Genomic DNA, 27,718 nt, shown 5'->3' with positions numbered 1-27,718 from the left:
ATATTCTAGGACTACTGGATCGATACGATTACCCCTCGGAAAATTAAAAAAAAAAATAAAAAAAAAAATTAAAAAATAAATAAACACGCATCCGTGATCTTTCTTCTGGAAAAAAATACACAACTCAATATTTTTCCAGTTAGGAGCTTGAAACTTCTGCAGTAGGGTTCTCTGATATGCTGAATCTGATGGTGTAAGTTCCATTTACATTGTATAACTTTTAGGGGTTGTTCCCCCCTTTTTTCGAAAATAAGGCAAATTTTCCCACTTTTGATTGGTAAAACTAAACTTAATGAAACTTATATATTTGAAATCAGCATGAAAATCTGATTCTATTGATGTTTCTATTGGTATCAAAATTCCGTTTTTTAGAGTTTTGGTTACTATTGAGCCGTGTCGCTCCTTACTTACACTTCGTTACCACGAACTGTTTGATACGTTATGACATAAACAGGCATTGTGTCAATTTTGACAAAATAAAAGCAGTAGGTAATCTCGACCTCCAAGTCAGTACAATCTACAATCCCATCCTAAAAAATAGGTATGACACTCTTGACTATAGCAAATAAATGTGGGATCCTCCCAAAAGGTTAAAAAAAATTGTTCGTCTAATTACCACTCTGAGATTTTTTTTTTTTCGCATTATCTAATAGATCAACAAGCATAAACTTACACAAAACCCAAATTATACCAATTAGTAATAACTTAGTTAGTGCTCAAAAATTATAATCTCGTCTTGAGTATCATTGCCCTAAAATAAAAATAAAAATTGAAATAAACTTTCTTCTGGTGTGTATACTAACCTCCATTCAGGCAAATTTTGGTTTCACGAAAGCATATCATCGCGCGGTATTTTCCCTGCAATGCTATTTTAGGGGCTGCAATGCTATTTTTGATGATTATTTTAACTGCAAAAAGTATGAGTGGGGAAAGGGGAGTTTGTAAACCCAAAGGACGCACCAAGTCCTCGCCAATAGAAAACAACTACAAAAAGAAGGTTTACACGGAAAGTTCTGTTTTTTTTTTGTTGTTTTTTTTTTGCCCCATAAAGGTTTTTTTTTAGCGATCAGATACCTCGCAAAACATTCGGTCCTCTCTAACATTGTGACTGGGTAAAGCTATGAATACTGCCTACTAATGCGATATCGCCCAGAAAAGTAAGGATCGAAGTGGAGGCACCTCCAAATAGAAAAAAAATTCACGCGATGGCTGCAATAAGGCCTAAAAATGCCGTTATTGTAAATCTTTATAAAATTGTTTACTGTTCACTAACTTATAATGTTACTCTTGACGTATAAAGTAATGCGGCGCTTGTATTAGTCGGAAGACACCCCCTTCAAAAAAAAATTGGCCCTAAAAATTAAATTTTCTTGTGTTTTGGCCCCCCTGGAAAAAATCCCTTTGAACTCCCCCCCCCTCTAAGAGTCAGAAAAATGTTCAACCATTTTACTACCCACTTACCAGTGTTCTACTTCAATTATTTTGAAATCCGTAAAAGCCTGGTGGCAAATCCCTAGAAATCGCCATTTTCAATACCAAAATCCCTATAGGTTCCCCCATTTTCTGACTTCTTGCCAAATCATTAGTAAAGCCTTGTTCTGCTGATTTTTAATAGATTTCCTTCAAAGCGACTTATTTTGCAACTCAAGTCCTTCACTTCTACCAAAATATTTTCTTTTGGCGTTTAAAACAATGCTTTGGAGAATTCGACTAGTTAAGTTCGATTTTGATTTATAGATTCTGGTGCCAGATTTAGGATTCTGGACCATTTGAAGATATCTTATTTTTTTTGCCATTATTTTTTCCTTTTCTATTACTGTTTTTGCAACGCCCCCGTTTTTATTTGAATTGGTAGGATGGATTGGCATAACTGATATCCAACCGGTCGCTTTTTAAGCATTATTTTTGTTTTGTCTTTTTTTCAAATTGTTTTGTTTTTATGTTAATAAAAATGTTTGAAAAAAAAGAAAAAGCTATCTGTCGACAGATCTGTCAAAATATGACTGAAAATATGAACTTTAAGGATAGAAAGTTGCCTAAGATGTACTTTGAGTAATACAGAAAAGTTAAAAAATAAAACAATACTTAGGCCTTGATCACATTCGTGTAGTAAGGTGCAATAAGGCGTATAGGATGTAAGAAGGCGAGTAAGAGAAATAGATTTCAATTTTGTTTTATGTTACGCATGACCAATCAGAGTGCTTAATTCAGTTGTGTCAGTACATCAGTGAATATGGTGGTCAAAATAAACAAATATCCATTTTATTTAGTTATTTTTTGTAATTTTGGTTATAAGGCCACATTGCCTATCACACTAATGTAAACAATCCATTAGTTGCTTCAGAATCCAATTATATTGATAAAAAAAAGTCTATTGATAGTCAGAATCAGATTTAACATCTTCATCCTTTTTCTCCCGATGGTAGCTGAAGCCCTGACTCTTTTTATGTGCAGCAGCTGTTCGTCTCTACGAATTCACGGGGCACTTTCTTGGGCCCGCTTCTTACCATATTTTGTTTTCAAAATTCCACGTAACTTATCCGTTTTAAGCTTGCTCCGTCTGTCCGTCTTTAGGATTTTTACTGCATTAAAAAACCTCTTGGGGATAACGTTTGAGAAAGGAAGCAAAAATATTGCTGCCAATTTTAAATTTACGTATACCTTGGTTCCGCAAGGTTTTTTTTAAAAAAAACCGAACGTCAGTAGGTAATCGCATCCATATTTTCAACATTTACGAGACTTTGCTTCCTACATACCTGTTCGATTTTGATCTACTGCACAGCTTCTATGTAAAAAGACTGTGTAGCTCTAAGAATCTTTCCAACTGAATCTTGGGGACCACCAGGATCTGATTTTAGTGTCAAGAGAGAGATTCCTTCCCATTTAGGAGGAGGTAAAGGTAAAGGATACGGCACTAGACTTCTTAAAGTCCGAACCGGCGGTGCTGATTTCCGTCTCAAAGCCCTTCAGCAAGAAAGTGCATTGAAGGATGGGGGCCAGCCATCCTGTGCTTTCGCACACCCTTCCTGTTTACCTTCCCCAGCTTTTTTCCGGTATCCATTTAGAGCTGGGTCGACTCTGGCTGAACTTACAGAGTCACGCCATTGACCCTCGTCCCAAACCAAATAACTGGCGACACCAGGAATGGAACCCTCTCCCTTCGGACAAAGAAGCCTCGCCCCTCCTTCCCATTTGGACCCAAATAAATACTTTTGAGGGGAAGGTTAAACACTTTGGTCATTCAATTAAGTTGGAATGCACCCGTTGACTTCACAAAGTCCTTCTTCAAGTCTTGCTTTAATATAACTGTACCTCTGCACCTTTGACTGCAGGGACACTAATCTGCACCTTTACCAGGTTTTTTTTCAAACGATTAGTGGTGTTAAAAGTGTTAACTTCGGACCCTCTTCTCTTGACTGCTAGGTCAATTTAGTTGTTGTTGCCATCGTATCCTAGAAGGCTCTATCCAGCATAGGTGAGGATTGAAAAAAAATCGCTTCCAAATCGACTGTGCCAAAAATCCTAAACTCCGTTTATGCGTATAGACTATTCTGGGGAAAATGGGACAGAAAACTACTTCCGTCTCATTTCGCTATTTCGGGTCGGAAGAGGATATTATAGGGCCGAAACCCTAGAAATTCCTTAAAAAATCCAGAAGACTTGTAAAAAACACCTAAAAACCCCCAAATCTCTAAATGAAAAAGTTTGCCCCTAAAAGACCTCAAAAATCCCCATTTTACGGGAGAAATCCTAGAATGGAAACACTGCCACTTACGTATCATCCAAAGGGCTAGTAAATGAATATTCTGGAGTGTTCTGTGCCAGTTTTTAACTTAGAAACCCATTTTAGGGTAATAGCCTACTGACTTTGAGCGTGTTTTACAACACTTTATAAAAATTTGGAGAAGTAAATGGTTTTAAAGCCGCATTTGTAGAGATTCTTACCATGGAGCTTTGAGCTCGCCTGATACCACTTAATATGCTGCTTTATGGCTTTGCCAAACCATTTTTTTTTATAAAATCCAAATTTGAAAAATTTGAAAAATACCCCAAGAAAATGTTGCAGCTTCTGTGGAAAAGCCAGCTGGTCATTCGCAATTGTACATTCTTAAAATGCTAGAAGAAGATGCTACATGTGTCCAGTCCTTAATAGTGGAGTAAATTTTGTTCTAACAGACCTTGAACTCACCTGTCCAGAGGGAGGTGCTCCACTAATACTTGCTGGCGCTGCAATTCTGCTAGGAGCACTGCTCTTTTTAACTGGTTCCGCGAGTACTATTTCCCCATTTGAACCAGTATCATTTTTTTCTTCGTTGGTAGAAAATTCTGACATCTATAAAAGAAAAAAGATGAAATTATTTTAGCATGAATAAGTTGATGGGTGATTTCATAGTACTTTGAGAAAATTGCGTTTTAGATATTTTAATTGAATGTAACCCAATTGTGCTTATGTACATATCAAAATACATATAAGAAAACATATAAAAAGGGACTAATGACATTGAATAATATAGACAGAAAAGAGATAGCAGCCTATTATTGACACTATCACTTTCAGATTATCAATTCTAACCATGCCTGCAAGCAAGACGATCATTAGCATAAACTCTTCGTTTCATAAGATTGTTTGAAATCCCCCCCCCTCTCGGACTCCCTCACCATCAGGAATGACCCGTTTTTGCAAAAAAGGGCTATTTTGCTGCCTCAAAACCAGGATCACGTACAAGATACGTGATGAGAAATCCATTATAAATGTTGTAGATGCAACAAGGATTTAAACCATTACATAAAATAATGATAGCAAAGGAATATAACACAAGAACTGATAAGGTCTTGCAACACAAAATTTCAGTAAAGCTTCTCAATGCATAATTAAGAAAAACCAAATATACCTTTATCCAAGGCGGTGAATACTATCTTTTGTGTATAACTGTAATCCCAGACTTATGTCTCCAAGTTACAGTAAGTAGCCCAGTGCATAACCCCGAGCTTGTATCACTGTAAATATAGGTAACTCAAGTTCCGCCCCCTATTTCTCCGATCTTGAATCTGCTTCAAAGGGCACCCATGCAGTCTTACCTCCTGCGTATGGTAAAATAAAAAAGAGAAAATTCTAGTGCTAGGGCAGCGGATAATGGAGGGTTACCCAGAAGAACTAGCAAAATTCAAAACAAGGTTAATTTGCTTTATTGAAATTGAGATTTTAGTAAAAACCTAAATTTTCCTGAAAATAAGCAGGTTATTCTGTTTTAAACTATTAAAAAATTGATAATAGAGTATTCCATTCCATCACAGTCGAATTTTGAAAAACAATGTACATATTTTCAAATAAAGAAATTAAAAGCAATTCACTGATATATATATATATATATATATATATATATATATATATATATATATATATATATATATATATATATATATATATATATATATATATATATATATATATATATATATAGCGTCTTTTTTCATAATTAAATTTTCACTTTTGCACTTTGGTGAAACCAGACGACGCTCTTTGCTTTCTTTTTCTGTATGTTGACGCTAATAAAAAAGGTTAAGTACCTTAACCTTTTTTATTACTATTATTATAGTTTTTGACCTTGGGATAATTTAGTTGTCATAAAGTTTATTTAAACTCTCTTTATCTCTTTCCCTCTGCCTCTTTTCTCTCTATTTTTATGAGTAAAAGTTTCACATGTTATGTGTTCAAATATTTAATATTTTAATGTTAAGAGTTTTGTTTCATGATCCCCCTCCTTACAGGCAATAGAGCCTTTGTGGGATTTTGAGATGGTACTATTAAATGTTTTTTGTTATTTTTTGGCTGAAATATACCTTATCTTATCTTCTCTCTAAACAAGTTAGGTTACCTCTTTTATTGATTTTCGACCATTTCGGTCCAAGCTTTATTCCTTTGTTTCCATTTTTGGAAGATAGCGGATTTTTTTGCGCTCGATAAATATTTCCTCTGGACGAAGATTTTACCTGATTATCAGATATATCCTTAGAAAACAATCTCAGTAAGAACATTCGACCAGAAATCTACCGAGATTATTTTTCAGAATTTTTAAGCATGAATAAACCTAAATAAGTCTTCATTTTTGACTAATTAGTTCACAGCAGAGACTTGTCATCCCTTTCCCTTTAAAAAGAACTGCTAGTCATTGAAACACTACTATTACTGCTATTAACGAGTCATTGCAGTATCAGGCCACCTGAGGCTTAAAAAGCTGCGCACGTTCCTTCTCCGCCCCAATGTATTCAGAAATTCGCTCTTTACTCCCTTCCAAGAAGATCTATTTTCATTTAAAGCCTTTCTTAAACCTCTCCCCCCCCCTTTTGGGGACGACCACCATGACGATTAGGACCGGATGGGTGAAAAAAGAGCATGATTTTTGGAATCTATCATCCTTCACCCGTAGCCATCTAACTTTGTTTCCTTATGGCTCAAGAAAGTAGAATCAAACCACATCTTCTTACTGGTCATTGTTTGTTATTCGATCAGTCAAACAACTACCTAAGACTAGGTATGAAACACACTGTAAAAAAAATTGATTTCCAACAAAATGTTTTGCTCGAATTCAAACAAGTCACACAAAAAAAATCCAATTTGTCTGTTGGAATTGTGACTTGCTTATTGAATTCCAACAAATTATTGAAATGATTAAGATTTTCAGTAGAAAAATGTAATTTTCAAAGTAAATAGGTTATATTAATCAGCACGGTTTGTACTTCAACGGTAGTTTGAAGTTTCTTGAATATCATTTTAAATTTGACTATAGGACCAATGAAAGTATTGTGTTCAGTATAAATTCAATTCAAATATTCGAATTATAGCAGAAAAGGGGGGATGTTAATTGAATTTTTGTCTGCAAAATGAACACACAGAAATTTATGTACAAAAATTATCTTTTAACTGTTACAATCGCTTTTTTTAAGTACATTTTTTTGTGAGTTTCTTTAAGTAGAAAATCTCTTAAGATGAATTCATTCTTTTCTAATTAATAACGAAAACCTTTTGTGGGAGCAACTTTTTTTTGCGATGAATGTCCTTTTTTTAATGAGACCCAAAAAGCGTTAAAAAAAAAATTCTTCCCTGGATTTGCCATAAATTTGCTGCTTACACTGAATAACCAAGTAAGCAAATATAGCAAAGGAAAGAAGACGCCTGTAAGGGTATTTCAGTCCTTTATGTAAACGTAAAGGAACCAAAATCTTCCCAGAAAAAGATAATTTTCTAAAATAGTGCGCATTCAACTCGACTCAGAAATACTACACTTGAATAGCATGAATCGTGCTTCAAAAACTCCGGTTTGCTACAGGATTAATTAAAAAATAGGACCTTAGCCCAATATGTTTTATCAAACAGTTCTTAGTGTTAAACTGTAATTAAGGAGCGACTCAGCTGAATAGTAACCGAAACTCAAAAATGGAATTTTGATAACAATTGATAAGAATTGGGTTTTTATGCAGATTCCAAATATATATATTTCATTACGTTCAATATTACCCACCAAAGGCTACAAGCCTCAGAAGAAAAAGGGATTTTGATGGATTAAGGGATTTCGAAAACAGGGAGCCTGATTTTCAAAAAAGGGAGAAACACCCTCCAAAAAGTCAATGAATCTTGATGTAAATCAGACCTTCAGATTCAGCGTATCAGGAAATGTTATTGTGGGGATTTCGATCTCCTATCTGCTTCTAATGTGGAATTGTGTGTTTTTGCCAGAAGATAGATCACGGATACGTTTTTATTCGTTCTAGTGTCCTTTTTAAGAGACCGCAAAGATTGGAGGGCAACTAAACCTCCTCCCATGACCTAATTTGTCTCTTATTATGTTTTCGAATGTTATGATTCGAGATCAATTTGACAAAAAAAAACCATCTCCATCAACTACAAACGTATTATACAGAAGTAGATTTAATGATAAGACCTGCGACGGAGCGACGATTTTGCCTAGCGGGCATTCAGATATGAGAGAAGACAGTGTGACACTCTGACTAGTCTGACAGTGCTTCGGTGAAAGTCTGATTCTGATGATAAGTATTTAGCAAAGTATAAACACATACAACAAGTACTGACAAAACCTATCCTCTCCACACAAAAAAGTGACCCTTTGTCCGCGTCTCCGGAGACGATTCCATACCTATGCGAACCTGGCGCCTAGATTTTTGAAGTTCCGTGGGTGATCATACTTGTTCCGTAAAAGCTGTATTAAATTTAATTTATTGGCTCGGAGCGATTAAGTAGTACAACTTTTCCCCTCTAGAGGCGCTGAGGTACGCGGGGTCACTTTTGGAGAGTTTTGTCAGTACTTGTCACAGTTCATATAATTATCCAGTAAGCTTATCGCAGATCATTTCTGGTCTTCGTTCTCGGTGCGAACAAATAGCTCCTCCCACTTCTTTCTGCATTAGCGGGTTAGTCTGTTTCTGATCGTTTCGAACAAAGTGCATTATTCTTAATAGCGGGTTTCCACTTGTTTCCGATTAGATCACAGTCTGACTTGTCTACCCATGAAAAGATCTGATGCCGCCTATGTTTCTATCTGCAAAAACGTTCTCTGGACCACTCGCACCTTGGTCCGGGTTTTTATAATGGGTGAGATAGGGAAAGATCATACTGGATAATTATATAAACTGTGGTACTTGTTCAGTATGTGTTTATACTTTGGTATTTAGTTTAGTTATAAATATTGATAACTTGTGTCTTATGTTTCCCAAAATGTTTAAGATACTGTATTTTTATAAAACAAAAACAGTTTTCTTGGTTCTAATGTAGTGGCTTTCCCCTCCTGAAGGAAACACAATAAAATTCTCAAAAATAATAAGTTCAAAATATATTCTTATATAATTTCTAAGAGCAGGTGAATTTACTTTACCACCACCCCCCCCCCCTCTAATGTTTAAAAAATTAGCTTAAGCATTAATTTCTTGGTAAATTAAATTTTGAGATTTCCAGGAATTAATGTAATCGTACATTCAACCCTCATTTTTGATTAGTTTTTTCCGTCATTTTGATTTTTATTGAGGTTTTATTTTATGTTATTGGCAGTAGCTCAACTCTTGTTCGTGGTGATTTCCAGTTCGTTCCAAGTTCGACTCGAATCTTGGTTCGAAATCTGAGATCTGATGAGTAAGTCAAAGGTCATTAGAAAAGTCAGGATTCGTGACATTATTATTGCAACCGCTCAGCTCTGGAGGTAGAAAAAAGGGGAGAAGTCTTTCTTTTATTTCTGACTCGATTTGATTTCATCTTCATTTCAGGTTCGTGTGTCACTGTTTTCCTGATTGGAAGATATTTCTTACTGAAGTGTCTTCTGTCGGCCTGCTACAACGCCATTGATTTACTGATTTCCAACAGGAAAAAATGCAGCCTTTAAGAGGGGTCCTATTATCTGGGAGAATCTTTGTGTTGTAATTTTCTTTTCTTGTAAAATAAATGAGTTTTTTTGTATTTATTGATGCTTCAGAAAGAAGAAAGGGAAACCGGATCATGGGAACTAGATATTAGATTGTAGACCTAGGAAATTGAACAACGCTAGTGATGGAAATCCAACAAAAGAACGGAAAATCCAGCAAAGAAGAATGGAGTCCAATAAGGATCTTAAAATCCAACATGATGTTTTGTCAAAAAATGGAAAATTCAAGTTGGGTATGGGAATATAACGTTTTTGTTTCTCAACAAATTGGAAATTCAATAATGATCATGGAATTCCAAAAGGTAAATATATACCAAATCATATTATTGACTTACGCATAAAGTGAATGTACCACTCGATGCCTTTTTTTATGCTGATTACGAATATAATAATCATTCCCCCCCCCCAATATATGCCAATTACGGGTATATATTTCTACATTAGGGGGGGGGGGCAAATTTTGTTTCTGATGTAAATGGGAGGTAAATTTAAACTTTACCCCCACCCCCTAATGTAGAAATATATACCCTGAATTGGCATATATAGGGGGGGCTGATATTTATTTCCGATAGAAATGATTATTATATTCATAATCAGCATAAAAAAAGGCATCGAGTGGTATATTCACTTTATGCGTAAGTCAATAATATGATTTGGTAGATATTTACCTTCCAAAATGGTCTCCAATATTCAATTTCACCTGTTGAAATTCCAATTTTGTTTTTGATAAACATTACAAAAATTTTTGGTTGAATCTCAAACAATTTTTTTATAGTGTACAATATTAATATACAGTAATTAAAGCCATATCCAGGGGGATACGGGGTTTGAGCCCTCCCCCTCAAAATTTGTGTCTGATTAGTAAAAACGTAACAAAAATACATATAAACAAATATTGATGCGTTTTTTCAAAGATTTGTTTGTAGAACCCCCGAAAATAGCCCCCTCTGAACAAAAAATCCTGGAAATGCCCTTGACAGTAATGCAAGCTCCTATCTTTACCATTGAAAGATTTTTGGACATGCTAGGGCCGTTAATATTGTAGCCAAACTGAGCACAAGTCCTTGGCTTAGCCTTCGCATGTCCAATATGCCAATCTAATTCCTCCGATCAAAAACTAATCCATAACAATTCCACCCAATACTTTCTACTCCAATCACGTCGCTTTAAGGCGCTAGTCCCAGTACTGTTGGGTTAATTTCAAAAACAAAATTGAACCACTGTATTTTGCGATGACAGAAGTCAATTATGGTTCTGAATCATGGGCGCTCCAAAAAATGGAGGAAGATTTGCTAGATATTTTCCAGAGAAATTGCTTACGGATTGTTTTGGGTACCCGACTGACTGACCGTATCTTAAACAGTTGGCTATGAAAATTGTGATTCAATTCCACTTTCTGGGGCTATAATGAGAGAAAGGTTAAGATGGCTAGGGACCGTTCTGCGGATAAAGGATGACAGATTGCCAAAGATTATCCTTTTCAGCCAACCGTCTGGGGTCAAACGAAAAGCAAGTTGTCCCCGGTTAGGGTGGGAGGATGTCACCAAGAAATATTTAAGGGAAATGGGACTTCCTGGAAGGGTGTAAAGAGGGAAGCTTTGAATAGATCGAAATGTCGGGGGAGCATGCTTAGCTGTGTTAGTCTCAGGCGGTTTGGTGCTGTAGCCAGTTGTTAGTAGTAGTAGTAGTTGTATATTGAAGTTGGTGGATACAGCTCAAATTTTGATTTAGTGTTTGAAGCCTTAGACCTCCCCAACCAATGGAAAGATCCGCTAATCACCCCTCTAATATGGAGTCCAACTACTATAACTAAATTAAACAAAGCTCTAATGAATCAACTCAGTCGAACCAAGCTCAAAAATAATTGTCTATAAAAACTTTTTTTATATACTACTACTAATACTACTACTAACAACAACAACAACTCAACGCAGCACCAAGTCGCCTGAGGCCAACGCAGTGATGCACGCTCCTCCATCCCAATCTATTCAAAGCCTCCCTTTTTACAACCTCCCAGGAAGTTCCCATTTCCTATTAAATCTTTTTTATGACATCCTCCCACCCCGACCGCGGACAACCTGCTTTCCGCTTAGCCCTTGACGGTTGGCCGAAAAGAACAATCTTCGGCAATCTGTCATCCTTCATCCGCAGAACGTGCCCTAGCCATCTCAACCTTTCTCTCATTATAGCCCATGCTTAGAAAGCGGGATTGAACTACACGTCGTACAGCCTACTTTTACCCAGTACCCAGTCAGCCGGGTACCCAGAACAATTTGTAGGCAATTTCTCTGGAAAACATCCCGCAAATCTTTATCCGCCCTTTGGAGCACCCATGCTTCAGAACCATGCTTGACCACTATGATCACTGTAGCTTCCAATATTCTAATCTTGGTTTGCAGACTTATCTTCCTGTTCTTCCAAACTTTTTTTTTAACTATGAATGCATATATCTCCCGGGACGAATGCGCCACCTTTCAGCATTGCTGCCCCTGAAACTGGTAATAAGCTAAATGAAGAACTTGAATAGTTCTAATAGCCCTCTTTGGGTCAAAATTGTAGTGGTGGGCCACAAAATGGCAGATGTTGCCACTTTACTATAGCGTGATCTCTTTTGTTAATTAAGAAGAGCGGTAAAAATCTCCATTTCCGTTCGTGTGAAGCCTCTTCTGGCATTTCAGACTACTGGGTTGATGTGGTACCGCTAGGCAAAGAGAAAACAAACAAACACGCGTTCGGGACAATCGGGACCATTCCAGTCAGTTAAAATACGAAATGTTGTATTTCGTCCATAAGGGTTCCCATATACGCTGAATTTGACGGTATGCGATTTCGTCAATGTTTGTTCACAATTATTGAAAAGGAGTGTTTCCTCCCCTTTTCAATAATTGTGATATTTTTTTATGCTTATAGAGTCTGATGAGTAGCTTCAAACTAGATAAATTTCACATATTTGAAATCATTGTGAAGAGCAAATCTGTCTGATATATTTTTGGTTATCAAAACTCCTTTTTGGTAGGGGAGGGGATTGTTATTCCATCGGTCTTTACTTACAGATTCTGCAAACTGCTTTATATTTGTATTTATTTTGTTTTCAATCCATAAACAAAGGAGTAGAGCATATCAAGGTGAATCTTCTAACAGTTTTCCTAGACACACGCATCACAAGATCATCACAAGATCAAGGATGTTGAAATATGAAAAAATGAAACCCGGGTGAATGGGTAGGGAAAATTTATTGGGGCAATGACCTTCCCGAAAAATATCCTGACAGTCTCTAGGCCAGACATGTCAAATATGCAGTCTGAGAACCATGTGACGGTATGCTGCCCACAGTAAACCGTACGTTTTCCACCAAGTATCCAAAACAACAACATTATCTCATATTAGACAAATGCCAAAATCTTGAAATTATGAAAGATTTTAAATTATTGCCAGGTAGCATTCAGGCACCTACCCGGCAAGAGCTCGGGATCAGTGCTGCCTCTAAAATCCTAGTTTTTTTCAAATTTCTGAGCACTTCTTAGTCAAAGTACTAAATATTTTTTTATTTATCGCTCCCCATCCCAATCCAGAAGAAAATACATCCTACGTGTCCGGTTCAGTTGGCATGGCTTCCAGTTAAGGATATTTTCACGCCTGATTCAACGTATTGGAGACCACTGGATGAGAACAAAAAAAAAAAAAAAAAAAAAAAAAAAAAAAAAAAGTCAAAAGATGTAACTAGATAAAAATAACCTCTATTTAAACATTAAAGTGCAAAAAAACAACTTGGAAATAATTTTTTTTCAGATCGTATCCCTCCCTGAGACATTTAGAAATGTACCGTTGTCGATATAATTTCTAGACTTTTTCTTTCTTTTCCCTCGTTTTATAGAGAGTTTTGCAAAAATTTATTGTGCTCCCAAGAACACAGCTTTCCTAGCTTGTGCGGTTTTAGTCTCTACTTCACTAGAATTCAATAAGAGGGCACATATATGTAAAAGAAGGAGAGGGCAGAGAATTTACCCCCTAGTCTCCGTTCACTCTCTAGCGAACATTTGGATTAACTCCACAATTTGAGTACCGTAAAGTGACAGTTCCCCTTTACAGGTTCAGAAAAAATAAAAGTAACGTTTATACTGTTTTATGTACAGAAGTTGGAGATTTGCCACCTAACAAGAAGATTTGTCAGAAGACATCCCTTGAAAAACTGTAAATTATGACCCTATAACTCATTTTAGACATTTCAAACCTTCCAAAAAATATTTGGTGCAAATAACTGGTGCAGATTTTGGGAACGATTATAATCATTACTATACAAAATCAAACTTGAATATAAAAACGTTTTGATGGGGGGGGGGGTCCCATCCACCAAAGTTTCCCATCCAAAATTGTTAGCATAAATTATAATTTTAGAATTATAATTCTAGAGAAACGAGTCAAAGACGCCGTTTTTCTTAATACTTACTTACTTACTTAAATCCTTAAAACTTAAATACTTACTTACTTATTTAAGTCCCATTCATCTTCATGGGACGTACTGGGGCCACTTCTTCCAAAATCTGATCAAGTAGGGCTCGATATGCTGTTCTATCAAGTGCAATTTGGGATAGTTGAGCAATGCGTTGTCGGTCAAAGTTTTCGAACCACCTTTTGCAAGGTCTTCCCCGTGGTCAAGGTCCTTCAGTTGTTCCTTCAAGCGCGGTCTTGGGCAGGCGTTCGGGATTCATTCGTTTAACGTGGCCGAACCAGCGCAGTTGCTGTTTTGGATTTTGTTCAGGATACTGTCTTACGACTTCAGCCTTCTTCGGACTTCTTCGTTTGTGACATGGTCAGTATATATGATCTTGGCGATCCGGCGCAGACATCTCATTTCGAACGCAAGGAGGTTGCGTCGTTTTCAGCTTTTGATGTCCAGGTTTCACACCCATACAGAGTATTTGGTATGATCAGGCTATTGAATAGATGCACTTTCAGATGGTTCGAAAGGTGGCTAGATTCCCAGATCTTTTATAGTCTATCGAAGCTAGAGCTGGAAAGACCGAGGCGGCGTTTAATGTCGACAGTGTGGCAGTTGTCAGCTGTAAAGAGACTGCGGAGGTAAAGGAATTGATCGACTGCTTCGACTTGCTCACCGTTTGTTACTATCGAGGGGGGGTGTCATCACCTGTCGTGATGTGACTATGACTTTGGTCTTGTTTGCGTTAATCTGCATACCAAACGGCTTCGTTGCTTGGGAGATGCAGTCAGCCTGCCTCTGGAGTTCTTGGGCGGTAGTGGACATCTGGTCGATATCATCCGCATATGCTAGTTTGTCAATTAGAATTCCTCTATTCTGGCTCCATATTCGACGGGTATCAGGGAGAGGGCAGCATGCATAAAAAGGTTAAACAAGTGTGGCGAGAGAATGCATCCTTGCAGGACTCCAGAAGTTGTTGAGAATTCACCAGAGAGCTCATCAGTGGTCAGTATTTGACTGTTGGTTGAACATGTCCTCAATGATGCTATGTCATTGAGTATTAATACTATATCAACCAATAAATAATGAAAACTATACCACGAAATTCGATTTATCTGTAAACCAGAATATAGAGATTTCAACAGAAGTTTTCAACGGAGGAAATTAGTTTTTTAGACATCGAAGTATTTTGATAAAAAGTTGACCGCAAGTGTAAATAACGGATGTTTTACGGGGCGATAGCCTCCCTCTTGTTTATAAAATAAATCCCTTTCATTTTTACTTCCCTGAATATGATACTAAAAAAGAAAAAAATATGAATAGAGATCTATGCATTGAAGTTAAAATAAAAAGTGACATTAAAACTTAAAACGTACAGAAATTATTTTGTATAAGGGATCTGTCACTCTTCTCAGCCGCTGTTTTTTCGCTGAAGCCTGACTTTCCCCAAAAACTTCAAGAAAGAATGCTCAACGCAAAAGCTTAAGAAGACAATAGCTGCTATTGCTATTGAATAGCAATTGGATTTTTTTGCCTCGAAAATGGAAGGGCTTATTTGTTTGTATCTCTTTGAAACAAAAAAAATGTTTGTTCAAATGTTTTGAGAAGCAATTTGTCTAAGAAGTACTGCCAATTACAGTTTAGCTATATATAGCACATATGTTTTCAGTAAAGTTTTTAGTCCAATTCAGTAAACCCTCACCCAAAAGAGGGGGCGTTGTTGAAGAAGAGGAAGCGTCACTTAAATACATGATAATCTCTGTCCATTTTAAACTCAGGTGTCACTCATTACTCAAAACAGTTTTTTTGTTAGTCTAGATAGAGTTGCAGGAAAAGATATAGAGGAAAATGAAAAAGTTTGTGATCCCGTGGATGTGAAGGAAGATTTTTTTTTTTTTTTTTGTGAGGAAGAATCAACGACAGTACTAAAAGGATTGAAAAATAATAAGGCTCCAGGTGCTGATAGCGTGGTAAATGAGTTTCTTAAATATGGTAGCTCTGAGGTTAGAAATAAGTTACTGAAGATTATGAATATGACTATTGAGAAAGGGAAGTACCTAGCGATTTTAGGAAAACCTTAATTAAGCCACCGTATAAGAAAAGTGATAAGAGTGAGCGTGGTAATTATCGAGGCATTAGTCTAGTCTCTGTAGGTAACAAATTACTTTGTAATATCATGCTTTTTAGACAGAGAGATGCTGTAGACAAAATTTTAAGAGAAGAACAGTGCGGTTTTAGAAAAGGTGCAGGATGTGTCTACCAAATTTTCACTCTTAGGTTAATAATTGAGAAATGCCTGAGTTATCAAATACCTTTGGTCCTCAGTTTTATCAATAATGAGCAATCGTTCGATTCTGTTGATATAAGATCTTTAGAAAGGTTTTATCCTTGTATGGTATACCAGACAATTACATTAAAATGATTAGATCTATGTACGAGAATAACACTGCTGTGGTTAATGTAGGAAATGAGGTTAGCAGCTGGTTTCGTACTAAATCAGAAATTAAGCGGGGTTGTGTTCTATCCCCCTTTACATGGATCATTTTGATGGATTTTGGCTTAAGAAGCACAGGAAAGACAATGGGACATCACAGAATCAAATGGGGAGAAAAAACTCTCCTGGACTTAGATTATGCTGATGATTTAAGCATCCTAGATGAAAGTGGGAGCAAAATAATGAGCTTTTAGAGGTTTCGCGATTTCAGGTTGCTAGAATAAGTTTCAGTATAAATGTTAAGAAGACTAAATCACTAAGGCTAGGAATAAGTGAAAATAAAAAGGTGACGTTGGGTAACGAAAAGATCGATCAGGTGGACAGCTTCACTTAGTTTGTTAGTATTATTGATAATGACGGTGAGAGCATCGTAGATATTAGAAGTAGAATAGTCAGGGGTCAGGGTGTTTTTTCACAGTTAAAAAAAAAGTTTAGAAGAATAAGAAGATTAGTCTGCAAACTAAGATTAGAATATTGAAAGCTACAGTGATGACAGTGGTCAAATATGGCTCCGAAGCATGGGCGCTCCGAAATGCGGATGAAGATTTTCTAGATATTTTCCAGAGAAATTGCCTACTGATTGTTCTGGGTACCCGGCTGGCTGACCGTATTGACTGACGAAAAGTGTGGTTCAATCCCGCTTTCTAGGACTAAAATGAGGGAAAGGTTGAGATGGCTAGGGCGTGTTCTGCTGATGAAGTGTGACAGTTTGCCAAAGATTGTCCTTTTTGCCCAACCGTCTAGGGCTAAACAGAAAGCAGGTTGTCCTCAGTTGGGGTTGGAGGATGTCATAAATAAAGATTTAAAGGAAATGGGAACTTCCTGAGAGGCTTTGAATATATTGGGATGGAGAAGGAGCGTGGGTAGCTGTGTTGGCCTCAGGTGGCTTCGTACTGCGGTGAGCTGTTAGTAGTAGTAGTAGTTCAAAAACCAAACTTGAAAGGGGTAAAAGAGAAACAATAACAGCGACTTATCCAAGCAGATTAAGATAAATATAAATTACATTGTGACAAAAACGAGCTACTTTACGAGAAAATGTCTATAGGAAAACTTAAATGATTCGATAATATTACGAGATAAAACAAAAAAAGTTAAGAGATAACGAAGAAAAACCTTAAAGAAGCATAAAATGTTAAGTAAGTCTGTGCCAGAAGGACAATTATTTTCTGCAAATAAAAAGAGACTAATCCTAACCTCTAGTTGATATCAAATACCACAACTTCCGTATAAGTGTCTAATACGACAATTAAGAGCAAGTTATAAGTTTGAGTTCTATTATGCTTGAACACGCCTAAACGACATCAGTTATTTGGGTTTGCTTTTACTTACGAAATCAGTTTTGAGCGGAGGACTATTAATGCAACCATGAAGTGGGGATCAAAATTACACCAATTTAATACTGGAAGAGTGTATACAAGTATGCAAATTTCGAATGGAGGATGCGCTTTTTGAAAATATGCAATTTCTAAATTTCTCCCCAAGGCTTTTCAAACATCAGTATCTACTTTCCGTCTGTCGTTTACATTTTAACTTTGGAATCAACCAGCGACGCTGCAATGAGAGCCAATGAATTTTGTGGTACTTTCGCATTATAGCGACCACACTTTGTTCTTGATCTGTTATGAAACCGGTTTTACGTATCCACCCGGAAATAATCAGCTTAGCCTGAGCGAGATAAACGGTGGTACTTATCTATAACACGTGAAACACACTCAAAAAACTTGTATCGCGAACATTAGACATTACCCGTTTTGCACGGTGTTAATACCAGACAATTAGCTTCGGCTCGCTGGGAAAATACATTGTAGCTATTTTTAATTAAATATTTAGTTGGTATTTTGGTTAGGTCAGGTTACGTATTTAATGTAATGCGCTTTGGGCGGCCCCCCTTCCATAATTCTTTGTTGTGGTTTTCACATCCGAAGCTAATTGTCTGGTATTAATACCGTGAAAAACGGGCAATTTCTCGATGTTCGCGATAAAAGTTCTCGAGTGTTTCTCGAATAATACATAAGTACCTAAACGGTATCTATGCAGATATATTTTGATTAAATATTTAATATCTAGAGGTGGTTAGGTCAGGTATTTAATATAATGCGTTCTGGGCGACTTGCTTTCCATAATTTTCTGTTGGGTTTCCCATAATTTTGTTACTAAAGTATTATATTTTCATTATATTTTGGTATATTTCATTATGATTAACCTATTTTTACTGCTTGGATGGGGTCGTATAACACGAAAGGGTAAATATCTACCAAATCATATTATTGACTTACACATAAAGTTAATATACCACTCGATGTCTTTTTTTTATGCTGATTACGAATATAATAATAATTTCTATCGGAAATGAATTTCAGCCCCCCCCCCTACATATAACAATTCAGGGTATATATTTCTGCATTAGGGGGTGGGGGTAAAGTTTAAACTTACCTCCCATTTACATCAGAAACAAAATTTGCCCCCCCCCTAATGTAGAAATATATGCCCTGAATTGGCATATATAGGGGGGGGCTGAAATTCATTTCCGATAGAAATGATTATTATATTCGTAATCAGCATAAAAAAAAGGCATTGAGTGGTATATTCACTTTATGCGTGAGTCAATAATATGATTTGATAGATATTTACCCACGAAAGTACCAATTTTGTTATGTTCACAAACATAAAAACATTACATTTTCGGCAAAATGTAATGGTTCAACGACGATCCACAAAGCGTGTACGGTGTATCACTTCAATCGGGTAGCAGCAATACTCATATAAGAATACGCACGGTCTGGCCTTATTAGAAAGGGGCGTGTATCAAAGCATTTTCCTTGTGGGAGGTCCAAATCGGGAAATTCATTTTTAAGCTGATATCTTTTATTTCCCAATAGCGTTGAACCTCAGAGGTGGAGAATCCCTCCACCTTCGTGTACAGGCATGTTATAAAACTCCCAATACGTTTTTGTATATGAGACTGGCCTTGCTCTTAGAACAGCACAGTTTGTCGGTGAGAAAAGCAAGGCTGACCAAATGCCTTCAAAACCGATCAAGGTACTCCTACTTTTGGGGGAGCTGCCCAAATCACCCTTTACTACTAGACTCCAAAAGGATCCTCTTTCATCGAGAATCAACCCACAGTACAAGAAGTATTTTGCCCAAAAGGAGGAGACACCTGAACATCTGGGGTTTCAATTTACAAAGACATCAGGGAAGGGGGCAAGCCACTGAAAAGAGCAAGAAATTTTTGACCCGCAAGACTTTTTACAAGCTCTCTGTTTCTCCGTGGTTTTATCCTAATTTAGCCCCTTTCCGAGGTAGTAAAAAATAGCTTGTCTAGAATTTGACCGAACTTTAAGCCATATCAATCATTTTTTCTAAATTTAGGAAATATATTTGTGGATCTTTGAAACCTTCCTTCTCCCTTGGGCTTTCCCTTGATTTGCCTTTCCAAAGTTATCAGGAACAATTTCCTACCACCTAGTTTAGGTCATAGATCCAAACTAGAGTTTCAATTTTCCTCGAACGAAACAGCTGAAATGCAACTTCAGCAGAACACGCTATCCCTTACTGTGCTGAAATCAGCCCCCCCCCTCCCACATTATGTACTATCTCAGACCTATATGGATGTATCTCTCATACCTTCTTATCCTTGGTATCATAGCCATCAAAATTAGGGACATCAATGTATATACTGACATAATCAACCCCTGGCCCATCAACTTCATCCGTTGAATCATCATCCATATTATCCGACTTTTTTCAATAAGTTAAGACTAAACACAAAGAATTTCAAAAATCTACTGACAAAACATAGCTTATCGGACAGTGTGTAACTTGTTTTCTATCTCGAGGCAGGATGACCCAAAAACGTGTCTTAAGCCAAAATTAAAAACAATTGAATGTGCCGATTTTTAAGATTAGCAAATTGATAAAAAAAGGATTGCGAATATTATTTTTCTAACAACATATTTTGTGGCTGCCCTGAACAGTGTTAGCAGATAACTAGCGTAAAATACCTTAGCGAAAATGAGCCAAAAGCAACATTTTTTTTTGCGAAACCTTCTGAAGGTGCAATCATTCATAAATATTTACTTTGAAAAATGCACCGATTGGAAGAATTTGATACACAACCACCACCAAAAGCGCCCGAATGGTGCAAATTACCCCAACTCGACAACACTGGCCCTGAAGGTCAAGGCAGGGATGCAGTGAGCGGAAACGTCCTGGAGTCCTATTCAAAGTGTGCTTTTTGACACTAAACATGTCAAACTATAAATCCTATCATTTTCATGGTCTTGTTTTCTAAGCCGATATAATGAATGTCTTAATTTTCTTTTCGTGTCTGCTGATGAACCCTATATTTACCCCATACAAAATCACACCAATAAACTTTGGTCATAGTGTCAAGTTAATATTATTAAAAACTATGTGTCGTAGCTGTATCGAACAATTCGTGGCAAAAAAGTATAAGTAAGGTGCGACTTGGCCCGATAGTAACCGAAACTCTAAAAAAAAGGATTACAATGAATTAATTGATAGCAAGTAATTCATGAAAAGAACTGGCTTTTTATGCTAAGAAACAACAAGTAATGACAACAATTAATACATAAAAAGAATTGGCTTTTTATGCTGATGATTTCCAATCTATAAGATTCATTAAGTTTAATGTTACCCATCAAAAGCTACGAGCCTGAGAAAATTTACCTGATTTTCAAAAAAGGGGGAAATACCCCCAAAAAGTCAAGGAATCTTCACAAAAATCACACCATCAGATTCAGCATATCAGAAAACCACATTGTACAGGTTTCAAGCACATATTTACAAAAACGTAGAATTTTTAATTGTTTGCCACATCAAGTGTCTTATCATCAAGCCCGCTATATCTTGATCTTCATGATGAAGTGTCTTACGTTGGAGACACGTAGCAAAGAACGGTGTGGCCTCTGTGTATTGTTTTTTTTCCGATCACTTTGCGTAAAAGGTGTGATCGCAGAAATTTAGGAGAGCGCTTATTCGATTGGAAATTGAAAGTTCTAGTTTTCATTTTGAGAGTAAAGATTGGAGTAAAGTAAGATGCATTTTTTCACAAAAAAGCAATAAAAGAACAATGTAAGTAAATTCTTGGACCATTTTATGCTTCCAACTTCATTACCAATTAAATAAATTCTGAGAGTTAGTAGTCTTGTGATTCCGCCTCACACTTTAATTAAAGGTAAGTCTGATACAAGTCCATTCTGTTAAGCGATTAAATAAAAAAAACAAGTTTTTAAAACTGAAAGTAAGGAGCGACATTAAAACTTAAAACGAACAGAAATTATTCCGTATATGAAAGGGGCTGTCCCCTCCTCAACGCCTCGCTCTTTCGGCTAAAGTTTTTTATTGTTTTAAAAAATAAAGTTGTGAGACAGAGTCAAACTTTAGCGTAAAGAGCGAGGCGTTGAGGAGGGGACAGCCCCTTTCATATACGGAATAATTTCTGTTCGTTTTAAGTTTTAATGTCGCTCCTTACTTTCAGTTTAAAAAACTTGTTTTTTTTATTTAATTTCTGATCATTTTTTAGTTAATGCAGCTTTTATTTGCAAAAAAATTTTACTTTTCTTTTGCTAAATGGATGTCTTTACAAATTAACTTACGTAACTAACTTCTATATTCGTATATTTTTCTTCTGGCAAAAAATACAAAGTTGCAGATTTTTGCAGATATGAGCTTGAAACCTATGTAATAGGGTTTTCTGATACGCTGAATCTAACGGTGTGATTTTCATTAAAATTCTTTCACTTGTAGGGGATGTTTCCCCCCTCTTTAAAAATCGAGTAAATTTTCTCAGGCTCGTCGCCTTTGATGAGTAATACTAAACTTAATAAAATTTATATATTTAGGATCAGCATTATAAACACATTCTTTTGATACATTTATTGACATCAAAATTCCGTTTTTAAAAGTTTCGATTACTATTGAGCCGTATCGCTTGTTTTTTATTGTTTTTTATATTACGTATATGTTATTACGTATATGTAGGGGTTCTCCCCATAATCAATACCGAGCTCTTTACGTTAAAAGTTAAAAAAAATTTTTATTCACAAACCCCTGAATCACAAAGGCCGGTTAATTAGAATAGATAGATCTTTTTAAAGCACTAAAAAAAAATGTAGCGTAAAGAGCGTGTTTTGGACTTGGGATAGAACCCCCTCACATACGTTATAATTTTTGTTCGTTTAAGTTATTATATTGCTTCTTACTTTAAGTTTAAAAAACTTGTTTTTTTTTTTTTATTTAATTTATGTTATCTTTTTATATAATGCTTGGAAATCTGGCGCCCCCGTCATCGACATGTCCCGTCCCCCAAAGAAACATCCTCCACGGAAATATTCTCCAGAGTAACCCCCTCCTCTATCCCCCCCCCCTCAAGAAAAAATCCTTCCTGAAAATGGTTGTATACTTCCCAATAACCAATAAATAATGCTGGCAAGTCTGGCGCCCACTTCATGGCAATTTCCCTTCCCCCATGAAAACTTCCATCATGAACAGATCCTCCAACATAACCACCAACCCACCCATCCCTCCCACTACCATAAAAAAAAACTCCTGAAAACTTCTGTATACTTCTCAATAACCAATACTATATGTTAACATTGGGTAAAGTTCATAACTTTTAGCCCTCCCTCTGGGAACTTCGGGGATTAAGTCATCCTAAAAGACATATTTATCATATTTTCGACCATGCTGAACAAAATGGCTATCTCAAAATTTTGATCAGGTGACTTTGGGAAAAAAGTGAGCGTGGGAGGGGGCCTAGTTGCCCTCCATTGTTTTTGTCACTTAAAAAGGACACTAGAACTTTTAAGTTCCGTTCCAATGAGCCCTCCCAAGATATTCTAGGACCACTGGGTCGATACGATCACCCCTGGGGAAAAAAAAAAAAAACAAACAAATAAACACGCATCCGTAATCTTTCTTCTGGCAAAAAATGCAAAATTCCACATTTTCGTAGATAGGAGCTTGAAACCTCCACAGTAGGGTTCTCTGATACGCTGAATATGATGGTGTGATTTTCATTAAGGTTCATAAACTTTTAGGGGGTATTTCCCCCTTTTTTTGAAAATCAGCCAAATCTTCTCAGGCCCGTAACTTTTGATGGGTAGCACTAAACTTGATGAAAATTATATATTTGAAATCAGCATTAAAATCTAATTTTTTTGATATATCTATTGGTATCAAAAAAACGTTTTATACAGTTTCGGTTACCATTGAGCCGGGTCTCTCCTTACTTACAGTTCGTTACCCCGAACTGTTTGAAAACGAACAAGCGTCTTCGCTATAAGAAGGCTAGGTAGTACGAGTGCATCAGCCTGCAATCAAAATGCTTTCACGTTCCGAAAAAAAAATGTCCTAAACTGTTTACAAAAGATTGCAAATAGTAGTAGTAAAGTTTATTCATTTTTATCAGGTGACACGATACACAGCTGCCGAACCAATATTTTTTATTCTAGTTAGAGCAAAGCTTAACCCTGAGTCGTGATTCCTTGGAAAAATGAATAGTTTGTGTGTATTTTTACCTTTGTGCAACTGACATCATGGTAAAAAATAAACTACATGTCTAAAGGGCATCAGTGACTCATAGACAATAACCTCATAATATGATGACGTCACAACGATCAAATTCGTTTAAACAGTGACGTCGCAGTTAACTGCAGAATGTGGATGATTAATCGGCTTTCTAAAATATTATATAGCACTTTTTCTTCCGAGGACAAAAATTGGAGAAAGACCTCTCGTGCCAAATTGCTCTTATGAAAATGTGACAGAGTTCCAAAGTTCTAAGCTATACTCTTCAGCAAAACTTAATGTAAATTGCTTTGTAAATGATATGCTATAATCACCTGAATTTTATATTAAATTTCATTGCCTCACTTTAAAGGCGCAATCATGATTTTATATGCAGCTAGGCATTAAATAAGCCTGTTAAAACTCCTCTAGCCTCGTCAAGAATTTTAGAATTGTAGAAAAAAAAACCTAACCTCCAAATATAGGACCATTCGAAGTTGGTAGAGATAAGGGACGACATATATTAACTGTGATTAAAGTATACTGAGTAGCAGACATAATTGGACTGCAACCCTTTTGGGTTATTATTCTCAGACGTAGAAAAGATACACTGAGAGTCTTCCTAACTATAAAAAAGCACACATTCGAAAAAAGAAATATGATAACGCCCTTTCATTTCATGTACGAAGATTAAATAAAAAAACAAGTTTTTTTTAACTGAAAGTAAGGAGCAACATTAAAACTTAAAACGAACAGAAATTGTTCCGTATATGAAAGGGGCTGTCCCCTCCTCAACGCCTCACTCTTTACGCTAAAGTTTGACTCTGACTCAGAACTTTATTTTTTAAAACAATAAAAACCTTTAGCGTAAAGAGCGAGGCGTTGAAGAGGGGACAGCCCCTTTCATACACGGAATAATTTCGGTTCGTTTTAAGTTTTAATGTTGCTCCTTACTTTCAGTTAAAAAATACATATTTTTTTATTTAATTTTGGAACGTTTTTGAATTAATGCAGGTTTTGATTTTGGCTCACCGTACATGAATAATTAAAACAAAATTTGCATACTAATTTTACTTTTATTTGGTTAAATAGCTTTCTCGAAAGTTGTTTAATTTTATTTACGAACGTTTTTACTAGTAATAAATATACGAAACTTACAAATTATCTTTCGCAACGAACTTCTATATTCATATATTTTTAATACGTATAGTAGGGGGTTCGCCCCCTAGTCAATACCTCGCTCTTTACGCTAAAGTTCGAATTTCGATACAATTCCTTAAAAATGACCCCTTAATCACAAAGGCCGTTAATTAGAATAAATAGCTCTTATAAAAGTGCTAAAAAATCTTTGGCTTAAAGAGCGAGGTATTGACTAGGGGGCGAAACCAATGATATACGTAATAATTTCTTATCGTTTTTCTAAATAATGCTGGAAAATCCGGCACCCCCTTCTTAGCAATGTCCCTTCCCCCATGAAAACTTCCTCCATGGAAAGATCCTCCCACATAACCCCTGACCCCCACCCCCTACCAGAAAAAATCCCCCCTGAAAACGTCTGTATACTTCCCAATAACCAATACTATATGTAAACATTGGGTAAAGCTCATAACTTTCAGCCCTCCCCCCCGGAGACTCTGGGAGATTAAGTCAACCTAAAAGACATAGTTATTATATTTTCGACCATGCTGAACAAAATGACTATCTCAAAATTTTGATCGGGTGACTTTGGGAAAAATGAGTTTGGGAGTATCTATTGGTATCATTATGGATGTATCTATATGGTATCTATATGAATAGTGTCTATGGATGTATCTATTGGTATCAAAATTCCGTCTTTTAAAGTTTCGGTTATTATTGAGCCGGGTCGCTCCTTACTTACAGCTCGTTACCACGAACTGTTTGTTAGTCGTTTTTAATATTTGTGAAATGTCAATTGTGCATCTTGTCCGCAGAAGAGTAACGGGATCTAGTGTTTCAATTGATTCTTCGCGCGTTAACGCATATTTGTATATATTTTATAAAGATTCATATTTCCTATCCCTATAGGAATACGGAATAGGAATTATATAGCTTCACTAATTTCACATTTCCTATTTTAATTGGTGCAGAAATGAATTCCCAACGTTTAACCCCTTCTTTTGTTTATCCGTTTACAGCTTGATGCGTTTTCTTGGTAATTTTATTGCTGTTTTTGTATTGACCATATTACTGAGACTAAATTTTCAAGCACTTACCTTCTTCTGGTAATTGAATGCGCATTTAACTCGTTTTCAATATCTTGATAACGGAATTATACGACGAATAAATCAATTCCTCCTGTAAGGTTCCTTCACATTGAAAACGTAAGGCTTTACGTTACGTTCAATCGTAAGGTTGTTACGTTTCATGTTACGGGTCTTACGTTTATGTTCCTTCACATCTAAAATCTTCCCTTCCCACTGCAACGTTAATTTTCTATAGTATAATACACCTTCACCGCACAAAACCATCACAATCATCATTCGCAAAAGGTTTCAATTCCAAAACATGGCACCAATAACCAGTGACAGTGAAGATGATTTGGTACTCGCTCCTGTAGCTATCCTTGAGGAATATAATCAACAAGTAAAGTATATTGTCCTATTTATTTAAATTTTCTGTAAATATTCAACATAATTCAGGTCTTTCCTAAGTCAATAATTGTTTAAGGGGAAGTTTCATTTTGAGCCCTAAAAGGTGAACCTAATAGGTAAACTTTTGAATGTAAGGTTTGGAACAGGAAACATGAAACCTAATTTTAATGCAATGTGAGTCAACTTTATCTTTGAAATTTATATCGGATTCTAGAAACCCTGAGTAGACCACGGGTTTGTAGAATTTATGATGTTTCGTCTTGTGGAAATGGGAACCAGAAAAGTTCTTCTCTTGTGTTTGACTTTGTAGAATAAATGAACAGTTTATACTAGAGACAGTCTTCTTCTATCTCCTCCCATGTGAATCCTTAGATCTGAAAGATTTAGCTACACTCTCACCAGTACACGCATAAAAATATTAGATGATATTAATGTAAACCCAGTCATCCCCAGAAAGGTGTAGTAGAAAGGTTTACAGTACTAATAAAGGATGAATTAATTTTAAAAAGTCTTTTCCAGAAAAAAAAAGTTTTTCAAAGAAAAGAAAAGAGCCAAATTAAACAAAAGACGAGTAGGAATAAGGCCAAATTATAATTCAAGAGTAAAACTACAATTCAAGAGTAATCACTATCAATAAATAAATGAAACCCAAACCAAACATAAATTACATTAACTTACCAAGTCAAAATTAAAAGAGCAGAAATTACCACAAACAGAAGTAGAACTAACGCTCCTTGTCCCTTCTATAGACAAGAAAGTCAATTGTGCTCTACAGAAAATAATTTCTATTTCGAGTTTTTTCTTTGGGGGGAAGGCAGGTAAAAGCGGCGTAGTAGGGGCACATGCTGCTCTCCAATCATTTTTTACTCTTTTAAAAGGCGTTAGAACTTTCAATTTCAAATTGAATGAGCCCCTTCCGAAGTTTATACGACTATTGGTTCAATACCATCACCCCTGGAAAAAAAAGTAATACACGGAGCCCGCTTCGCTCTTTACATAGGTAGTGCTATTGTACTGCCTAAGATGCTTGAGGTTAGTATTTATTTGGTTCATTTTAAAATGGAAGTACCAAGCCTTTTTCCAAAGCCTTCGTTTATTTCTTTTTTTACCACTAAAGGAGGGCAATCGCTTCATCTGCGATTTTGCCTCTTTTATGAAAAGGCCCCCGTTAGAGGGCTTTTAGCAAAACCGATGTGGACTCTGCATTTTTCCC

The 27,718-nt window shown here is 36.2% G+C and overlaps 1 protein-coding gene across 5 annotated transcripts in view; it reads right to left on the bottom strand.

Annotated features, from left to right (window-relative positions):
• The window catches only part of Sarm (sterile alpha and armadillo motif), a 287,951-nt gene that overhangs the window by 162,996 nt on the left and 97,237 nt on the right, over nt 1-27,718 (bottom strand). For 3 of the 5 annotated variants that reach the window (XM_089086326.1, XM_089086327.1, XM_089086329.1), the window contains one exon: nt 4,190-4,333. In XM_089086326.1, the coding sequence (XP_088942452.1) occupies nt 4,190-4,333 (144 nt within the window). Of the gene's footprint in view, nt 1-4,189; nt 4,334-19,987; nt 20,128-26,127; nt 26,147-27,718 lie in introns of those variants that run through there. The other 2 variants (XM_089086331.1, XM_089086328.1) reach the window with 2 other exon arrangements.

This window comes from Artemia sp. Qi Xiang Cuo, chromosome 3, assembly GCF_049724085.1.
Source record: "Artemia sp. Qi Xiang Cuo chromosome 3, ASM4972408v1, whole genome shotgun sequence".
Classification (NCBI taxonomy): Eukaryota; Metazoa; Arthropoda; class Branchiopoda; order Anostraca; family Artemiidae; genus Artemia; species Artemia sp. Qi Xiang Cuo.
The sequence above is the reverse complement of the archived record's forward strand: the minus strand, read 5'-3'. Positions and strand labels throughout refer to the sequence as shown.